At 45.8% G+C, this 9,330-nt stretch overlaps 1 protein-coding gene across 2 annotated transcripts; it reads right to left on the bottom strand.

Annotated features, from left to right (window-relative positions):
* Positions 1–228: 228 nt before the first annotated feature.
* LOC127693782 (putative uncharacterized protein MSANTD5) lies at positions 229–9,272 on the bottom strand. Of its 2 annotated transcripts, none has more exons than XM_052194916.1 (5): positions 9,123–9,272; positions 3,904–4,027; positions 1,926–2,013; positions 931–1,236; positions 229–632 (listed from the first exon to the last, which is right to left on the bottom strand). In XM_052194916.1, the coding sequence occupies exons 4-5, from the start codon at positions 1,160–1,162 to the stop codon at positions 373–375; spliced, it is 492 nt and encodes a 163-aa protein (XP_052050876.1). In that variant the 5' UTR covers positions 1,163–1,236; positions 1,926–2,013; positions 3,904–4,027; positions 9,123–9,272; the 3' UTR covers positions 229–372. The 2 variants fall into 2 exon arrangements, with proteins under 2 accessions (XP_052050876.1, XP_052050874.1); XM_052194914.1 differs by having other exon boundaries at positions 3,930–4,027.
* Between the last annotated feature and the right edge of the window lie 58 nt (positions 9,273–9,330).

The raw sequence follows: 9,330 nt of genomic DNA, 5'->3' as shown, positions 1-9,330 counted from the left end.
GGGGACTTCCTTAGGGACATGTCTTTGCTGTATACTTCTCCTGCTCCCATTTGTAGGGGTATTTAACTGTGACAGGGGACTTGCTTAACACTCATGTCTGAACCTCCCAAGATACAGACAGGAAAGGGCAAGTTCCAGGGCACCAGGGAATGACCATCTACCCATACCATTCTTCTGCCTCTCTTTCCTTATGAACCCATTGTAGCAACAAGAACGAGGCAGGAGAGAGTCACTATAAGGACCTTTATTTAACTCCACATTTTCCCCCTTATGAGGTAGAGAAAGATGCCCACACCTACAAGGTTTCACAGTCCCAGGGTTTTCGGAAAATAAACAAATAAAGGCCGCTTGTCTCCACTGAGGATCTGGGTGTTATTCAGCGGTGGGCCACGGCTGCTGGAAGCTGGGATCTCCTGGGGCAAAGTCAAAGAGTGAGTGTGGAGATGACATCGAATGGATGGGGTTCCAGTGCTCCCCTCTTGGAAACAGGGAATCCTCTTGTGACATCATTGGTAGTGCGTTCCCTTGAAGCTGTGCTGAAGGAACAGCAACACCGTAATCCAAAGGCTGGTTCCTGGGCGTTTGAGGGTACAGGGCAAGTGGAGGGTTACCAGCCCCCTCGGCCAGGGGTCCTGAGAGGAGGAAGAGAGAGAGTCTTCCTAAGCATGGCTGCCTTACTCACCCTGAAGCACGCTAAGTGATAGTCTGTTCTGCGTGTCAGGGTTCACCCTGAACATGTCCAATTCCCGTTCCCTTGGGGTGACAAGAGAGTGTAGACAAACAGAGGACAGTCGTTTACTATGTGCAATGGAGGCCTGTGGGAGTGGGGCTTCCCACAGTGTGCTCCCCTCCATCCTCCTGAAGCGGGGGAGTCAGCTGATGCTGCTCCCTACAGGACTTGAAAGGACAATGAATACAGAATAGACTAACCCGGGGTGCGGCTTCCCTGGGGACTGGAGCCCAGGATCCTGTACAGGGCCTCCGCGTAAGGAGAAAACAAGGGTTCGATCCCCGGTCGTTCATTGCAGAGAGTCCTGTGCAGATCCCGCAGGCTCAGCAGGAGGTGGAAACAGCTTTCCCAGCTCTTCTTCAGGCCCTGCTGATAGAGGCGCCTGCAAAGAGCCCTGGTCTTCTTGTGCATCTTCCTGCCCGGGTGGCCCATTTCCTGTTCGACTACTTCCCACTCCAGCAGGAAGACCCTGATTTCAGAGTCAGTCCATGAGCTTCTGGTAGAACCTGCAAGGGACGGAGGGCTGTGATGAGCGCCATTGCCTCCACGTACACACACATCTGGACTTTTCATAGGGACCCGTCCTGCACACTGACAAACCAAAAGTGGCCTCGTTCGGTCACAGGGGGATCAATCAGGTGCTAGCAAGAGTAGAATTATCGTCTACTCTGCTCTTAATAGCATGCAGCGCCCTCACATGCAAGTAAGCTTAGACGTCTTCAGTTGTAGAAAATATATTACAGGGCTGGAGAGATGGCTCAGCTGGTAAGAGCACCGACTGCTCTTCCAAAGGTCATGAGTTCAAATCCCAGCATCCACATGGTGGCTCACAACCATCCGTAAAGAGATCTGACACCCTCTAATGGCGGCTGAAGACAGCTACAGTGTACTTACATATAATAAATAAATAAATATTAAAAAAAAGAAAATATATTACAGAATAAAAGGGTCTGTCACAGGACGAGCGCTACTTGGGAACATTGTCCCTGCCTAGACCCAAGCCTCCTCCCTCCAGGGGAATGCTCACAGCTGCCAAGACTTTGGGTTTGTTGTAAAAAGTACAGAAACCTGAGACAGCTGAGTTCAAGTCTATCCACCTAGCTGTCCACATCTGGGGTCTCTTATAAGCCTGTATGTCTCAGACAAAATAAATACGATAAAAGGTTTTGTTTTTCTCAAGGTTGCCTCTGAGTACCTGAGGGCCTTTGTCCTGCCCGCTTCCCACTCCGTCCCACATTGGATCCTTCAGTGTTTCTCAATCTTTCACCTTGGTTTGCCTCTGTCTGTTCAGAAATGAATAAGGAAAATATTAAAACCGTTTTCATTCAACAAGAATATCTGTCTCAGCTGTGAGCAGATTCCGGAACCAGCCCCTTGCAGCACTGCAAAGACAATGTACTCTTCCTTCCTGATCTACAGATGCTGGCTCATTCTCACCTATGGGGAAACCTTGGTGGTGAAGTGTAGCCAGGGAAAACATCTGTAAATCTTGGAGGAGCACTCTGTTGGATTGCAAACCCCTCTTCTTTAAGAAGACTTTCCTCCATTTCACTCTTCCCAAATTCCTTTCTGATTTCCTAGTGCTAGAAATCCTTATGAGCATGTCCTCAGAAAGGCCAGCCTTGCCTCCTATCAGATGAACCATACGACAAATAAACAGAAAAATCATGACAAGGCTTCTGGCACATGGCTATGCCAGCTCTTTCCCAAGAGATGGAGGCAGGTTAAGAGGTTCAGGGTCATTTTGGCTGTAGAGCGGAGTGTAGGCTAGCCTTGGATCTTTGAGATGCTGCCTTAACAAAGGAAAAACCAAAGAGTCCAAGAACATGGAGAGGGACAACGTCTGTACCTTTTCAAATTGGGGACATGTGCTCATGTTCAAGGTAGTTAACCATGTTGGCCAAGGTGGACAAGGAACACAGTGCCAACACTTCCCATGAGGCTTACTACTACGAGCACCAAACAATTTCATGCCTGAGATATACCTTTGGGCTATAAAGTTTTTGAGACAAATTGAAAGACAAATTTTCCAGCAACCCCCCAGAAAACACGAGCACTGAATCTCCCTTTCCAATTAACCTGCATTTTACTCCCACAGGCTCAGTGTGTTCTACAGAGTCTTGGAATTGGGGTTCGATGTGTCCTGGTGGGTAATAGAGGGTCTGGAAGGTAGAGGTAGAGCTGTGCTCACTTCTCTGGACTTTTGGAAGTCTAATAACCAGGTGGAGATCCAGTTGTTTATAAAGCTCTGGGATGTGACAGAGTCAGCCCCAGCCTACCTGGATGTGTAGGGTGGATCAGCAAAGGTTAACCAGGACCCTTTAATCCCATCTCAGGAGGCTGAGCCAGAAGGATAACCCATATTTCTGGAACTCTTAGATACATAGCCCAGTATCAATTGAAAATATAAAATGCATTAAGTAAAACAAGGTTAAGTAATTAAAAGTTCTTTTTGTGTTAGGGTCTCTTTACATTGTCCTGGCCATCCTGGAACTCTCTATTTAGACCAAGGTGTCCTGGGTACCACACTAATCTACGTGCCTCTGGTTCCCTGTCCCTGGTTCCCTGTTACTTGTTCCCAGTATTGACTATCAGCCTAGTCAATTTGATAATCTGACACATTTGCTAAATATTTTTTGCTTTATCTAAACTTTGAAAACCTGAAACATACAGATATTTTTAGTCCATTATTTTGTAACTAAGAGTCTTTAAGATTACAGCTAGCCCATAATAATTGTGGAAATGGTATTTGGTAATATCTTCATCAAGAAGCACAAAGATCAAAACGTGGAGACTGGGAATCACAGGAAAGTAATACAGCCTGTGGGAAAGGCAGGTGTTGTGGAGCCGTGGGTTCTCCTGTGATAGAGGCCACCCTGGATCTGCCAACTCTGGTCTGGCACTGAGGCCCTCTGTCTTTCATTTCATCTCAGTTCTGTTGACAGCCTGAATATCTGTGTCCTGAACCCTTCCCTGCTCTTCATTATCACCCAGTTCCTCCTCCTAGCAGGTGTGATGGGGAGGTCTTGGCACTTTAATGCAAAGGAAACTGAAGGGCAGCATGGGCTGAACAGAGACCCATGTCTTTAATTTTCAAGGGTAGAAAAAAACAAACCCTCATTCTGTTCCTTGTTAGGTTTTCTTGGTTTGAGTTTGTTGAGAAAATATCTTACATAACCCAGGCTATCCTGTAACCCACTCTGTAGACAGAGATGACCATCAACTTCTGTCCTTCCTGTCTTGATCTCCCAGTTGCTGGGGTTACAGCCAGGAGTCAGGCACTTATATTATGTGATCCTGTGGAGGAAAAAAAAAAAAAACACTGGTCATATAGAGCAGCAAGGTTGGCGCTCACTAAGCAACTTTAATATGGATTTTAAGCCGTGAGACGAGAGAAAGTCAAATAGGAAGACTGAGTGTTAACTCCTCAAAGGAGAGAGGTATCTTTTTTTCCCTCTTCTTTTCTTTTCTCTTTTTTCATTTCTGTTCTTCATCTTCCTTTGGACCCAGGCTCTCCCTTTATGATACTAAGCAATTGTGTGGCCTGTGTGTTGTAGTCCAACTGTGAACACGTCCTACTGGTGATGTCCCTGACTATTTTCCTGAGTCCTAAAGTTTCAGATTGATTCTCACAGCCCAGCTATTTATCCATCTTTTTCTTCTTTGTGTCTTTTTATGTTCCTTTAAACAACCCTGTCTGTCACCTTGAGAACAGGGCCACTGAGCCAGCTAAGCAGGGCACGCCTAGGCCCATGCCTCTAAAGCAGCAAGTAGGAGCCTGCGTGGTTCTGAACCAGGGCCTCTGGATATCTTCGTGGCTCTTAGCTTGGTGTTTTTGCAGGACTTCTAACTATGGGAGCTGATGTGTCTTTTACTCATTTGCCTGCTCTTGGGACTCTTTTCCTCCTCTTGGGTTGCCTTGTCCAACCTTGTCTTTGTGTTTCACATGTTTAGTAACAAGTCTCACTGAAGTCTGTTCTTTTCTGAAGTGAGAACCAGGGAGACTCTATTGAGGGGAGAGGGCATGTGGGTGTGGGAGGGAACTGAGTAGAGTGGAGGGAGGGGAAACTGTGTTCAGGATTTATTGTATGAGAAAATCTAATTTTTTTTTTTTTGGATTTGGTTTTTTTGAGACAGGGTTTCTCTGAATAGCCCTGGCTGTCCTGGAACTCACTCTGTAGACCAGGCTGGCCTTGAACTCAGAAATCCACCTGCCTCTGCCTCCCAGAGTGCTGAGATTACAGGCGTGGGCCACCACCACCTGGCTGAGAATCTAATTTTAATTAAAAGAATATTGCTTTGTCCAGCAGGCCCCTGCTTATCCTTTTATTTTCTTCTTTCTTTCATGACCCAGGTTCTCAGTCATTTGGCAGTCCCTCTACCAGGTGGGCCACACAGCCATTTGGCATCTTTCTAATTATGGGTACAGGGAACATTGATCTGAGCTGTTCCTTGACTTAAGCTGAACAGCGGAGATCCTTAGTCAGTCTGTAGAGGAAGCATCTGTAGATCGGCAATTAAGAATTTCTTGCTTTACAGATGAAGCCAGGAGTTAATTCCCTAATCCATGCACTGGTGTGTGACTAATAGATTCCTATTGAGTGAAAATAGTTTTAATGCTTTATTTGTTCATTTATTTATCTTACTCAACAGCAGCAGGCTAAGCTCGAAATTGAGATGTAAAGAGCTGTGGTGATGTCAGAACTGTAGTCTGGGATCTCTGTCCAGTCTTATATGTATAGGCCCAGAGGCTGTGAAAGACTCGGTGTGAGGGAGGCTGGATGTCATCCTCACTTCAGGACAGTTCTCTTAGACAACCAGGGTCACATCAGAGTTCTGTCTTTTCTCTGCTCTTCTTCTTCCTCAGAGACCCAGACTCTCCCTTTATCTTCCTAAGCAACCGTCTGGCTAGTCAGAACCCCAGGGCTTCCTAGCAAGCCTTAGTAATCCTCTGAGGTGACTAAGGCCAGGTCTGGCTGATCAGTGTGCAGGGAGGGTCCCTAAGATGTGCTCAGATGTGCGTGATGTAAAAATGCTCTCATTGCATTCCTCTGTCCTTTCCAGGTCTGTCCATCAGTCATGGGGTGACGGAGAAATTAGGGCCTTCCTGCAGTAGTGGGATGTAGTTAAACAGGAAGTTGACCTCCCAGGTAGTGAGAGGCACAGGAAGTTCAGAGCTGTTTCCCAGAGGTTCTATCACCCCGGCCTGAGGAAGAGCTAAAGAAACTGTTTCAACCTGCTGCTGAGCCCGTAGGATCTGAACTAGACTTCTCAAAGCCAATGAAAGAGTCTAAGGAGTGAACCTTTGTCTTGCTCTTATGCAGAGGCACTGCCCAGGATCTTTAGTACAGATGGGAAGATGGTGGCCTCCCTGGTTTTTCGCTCCTATATTCATCTTTCAAATCCTCTCTGTCAAGGGGTATGCCGGCTCAACAGAACGTGAGAGCGCCCTCTACTGGATCCTCTGTGCAAGGCTGGAAGGACTTTGCCACTCTGCAGACTCCCTCTGTCTCCCCATTTCTTGTTTGTTCAGTACCAATATTATGGTCCCTACTGTTGCAGGATATTTGATCATGCTGTGAACCCCAAGATTGTGAACTGTAGTGGTGGCATGGCACAAACTAGAGCTTTCTATTTACAATAAACAAGTAGTTGTGGTGTGGCTCAGCCCTAGCACACACCATTAATCCAAGAGCTAAATAAGATCAACCCTGGGTCAAGAGGCAGAGCAAGTAACAGCTGCCTGGAGGGTAGCTAAACAGAAAGGAGGGTCTTTGAGTTGAAGGGCATTTAACACGGTACAGAGAAGGAGAAAGGGCCTTGTCCTGAGACATTGGTAGAGCCTTTTCTTTCTGGGACACTGGGGGAATAGGAAAGTCAGACGGGTGGTTTCTCTGCCTCTCTGAGCTAGAAGGCTTTCACAAGGGCATCTGGCTCCCGAGTCTTCGCTTCATAAGTTAAAGGACTGGGATACTGTTTTTTAAAACAACACCCTAGGGATCATGCATGCTAGGCAAGCATTTTACCAATTGAGAGAAAGACAATACATTTTAAATACTGAAAAAATGCAATAAGTAGAATTGGGGAAGCCAGTATGTTGAGTTGTTTTGTTTTGTGGGATAGGGTCTCATGTAGTCCAGGCTGCCTTAGAACATACAGTGCAGCCGAGGATGACCTCCACATGATCCTCTACCGTCCACCTCTGACATGAGCTTCCACAGCTCAGGCCACTGATCTTGGTGTCTGGGATGTGTTTATTTATTTAGTGAAACTTAGTCAATACCACCAATTTTCTTCAATTAAAAATAATTGATGGGAGGGACCCAGAAAAGGTTCAGTGACTAAGGATGTTTTCTACCAACACTATCAATCTTCGTTTGATCCTCAGTACCCACAATGTAGATGAAGAGAACTGACTTCTGTATGTTTTCTCTGACCTCCAAATTTGTGCCACGGCATGGGTTCACTGACCACCCACTCCAGTCTCTAGATAGATTCAATTAAATTTTCTTAAGTTAGATTTTAGTTAGATTAATGTAGGGACATAGCGACTAGTAATGTGTGATAGCAGTTTTCCATTCTAATGCTGTGTGTGTCTCGGGGGTAAACTAAGAATCCACTATTAGAAGGAATTCTGCCTTCTCCATAAACTTTTAGGCAGGACCTAGTCAAAATTTTAATAAATGGTTTATCTCTTGCAGTTTCCAGAGTCAATATCCTGAGGAATCCTGAAGGCTGGCCAAGTACTTCTGGCAAGTATCTTCAAAGGGTACATGCATCTGTGATCTGGCCCTGGATCTGAGATCTGTCCACTGATGGCTCAAACCTAATAGCTCACACCAGTGACGCCAGCAATTAAGAACCTGGGACAGGAGGATTTCTATAAGTTCCAGGCAAGCTTAGACTAATAAGTTCCGGATCAGTCCTGTGTATACAAAGACTATCAAAAATGAGAGGGGAGTAGGAGGAGGAGGAGTGGGGGGAGGAGAGAAGAGAGACTTATAAGTAATTAAAGAAGCAGTCCAGGGTACTTCCTGTGTTCCCTATGAAACGGCCTGATTTCAGTTACTTCCTGGCCACTCCAAATGCACTGCAAAGTACACTGAGAATTGGGATGCTTTCAACATTGTTTGGCTTTTTACTCAGGAAGTGTTAGGAATCCTGGGGGAACTGGAATATTGTCCATCTTGGGCAGTGTGGGATGCCTGAGTGATCCATTGTGAGGCATGGTGTGGCCTTTAATCAACTCTGCGAAATGTAAAGGGATTCATTGTTTCATAATGGGAACTTCAGAGATAAATCATCTTGAAAATGGCTTTTTAAGTCAGACCCTTTTGGTCTTGCCAAAAGATGGACTCAGAACATTTTCCTCTAACTGATTAAGAAAAAAAGTAAGTTGGCTTTTTACTTTGTTGTATGAATGGAGGCAGTAAGACCAGGAAACCATAAGCTCTCTGGAGCTAGTGAGGCTGAGGTGTGAATAGCATTTAAGGAGCTAAATCTGTAATTAGAGCAAGGAGCTAATAATCATCTCTTAGGGTTGTCTAGATTACTAAGACTATAGAGTGACTGGCATAGAGTATTTCATTAATCTGGTCATGAAAGCTCATACTTATGATCCCAGCTCTTGGGGGAAGGAGATAAGAGACAGGAGGACCAGAAGTTCAACCTTACTGTGTTAGGCAGTGTTTACGGTGTTAAGATTCTCAGTGGCTTTGTATTGAGTTTTGAGCTCATGTAGCTCAGCCTGGCCTTGAACTTGCTATAAGGCCCAGGATGACCTAGACTTCCTGATCCTTCCTGTTTCTAAATCCTAAATGCTGGGATTACAGGCCTGCATCACAAAAAGCCCAGTTCTCTGAAATTTTATATATATAAATCTTGATTATATATATATATGTCTTGACATATATATATATATATATATATATATATATATATATATATATATATATATATATATATATGTCTTCTGACCACAAATGTCCGTTTGTTGCGTACCTGTAATAGAAAATTATGAGACTGCCATGGTTGTAACCGGAAGAACAGTCAGAAGTTTTAGGACAAACTTCCCCCATTCCTTTTGATTGACTGGTTGAGAAGGCGAGAAGAAAGAAAGAAAGGCAAGGAGAAAGGGTGGTGTGCCCCTGCTAAGCTTGTTTTTAGAGGCATGTTCAAGTAAACTCCTCCAAATTCAGTTTAGAGCGGAAGTGCCAGGTGACAAACATATTCTGGTCACTGAACTGCCCTAGCAGAGAGCATTCGGGGACTCTAAGCTTGGGTGGCTCTACCTGGAGCTGAGGTGCGGAGAAGCTTGAGGGGTGACTAGCAGGCCGAGTGCGATGAGCGCCCCCCTTTAAGATGATGGGAAAAGGTCAGAGGTTGGCCCTACCCAGCGTGGCCACGCCCAGCAAAACTCTTCTTTAAGAGCCCGACACGCGCCGTAGACTACCAAGGCGGTCTTCCAGGTTCATCTAAGAACAGAAAGAACCTCTTCCCAAAGGCGCCTCCAGCGCTGCGCAGCCGCAGTGTGGATGATCAAGCCCCGGCGTCCCTGACGTCACAGACCCCCTCGCCCCCCCGGCAGGATCTGTGGGCGG

This window comes from Apodemus sylvaticus, chromosome 10 (assembly GCF_947179515.1).
Source record: "Apodemus sylvaticus chromosome 10, mApoSyl1.1, whole genome shotgun sequence".
Lineage (NCBI taxonomy): Eukaryota > Metazoa > Chordata > Mammalia > Rodentia > Muridae > Apodemus > Apodemus sylvaticus.
The sequence above is the reverse complement of the archived record's forward strand: the minus strand, read 5'-3'. Positions and strand labels throughout refer to the sequence as shown.

Bases quoted from the DNA above. Each gene is read 5' to 3' on its own strand.
- LOC127693782 (XM_052194914.1), bottom strand. From the start codon at position 3,950: ATGGTCATCTCTGTCTACAGA. The intron at 2,014-3,929 runs GTGGGTTACAGG...ATTTCTGAACAG, and splicing joins TGGTCATCTCTGTCTACAGA to ACAGAGGCAAACCAAGGTGA. The intron at 633-930 runs GTTAGTCTATTC...TCCTCCTCTCAG, and splicing joins CCAGGGAAGCCGCACCCCGG to GACCCCTGGCCGAGGGGGCT.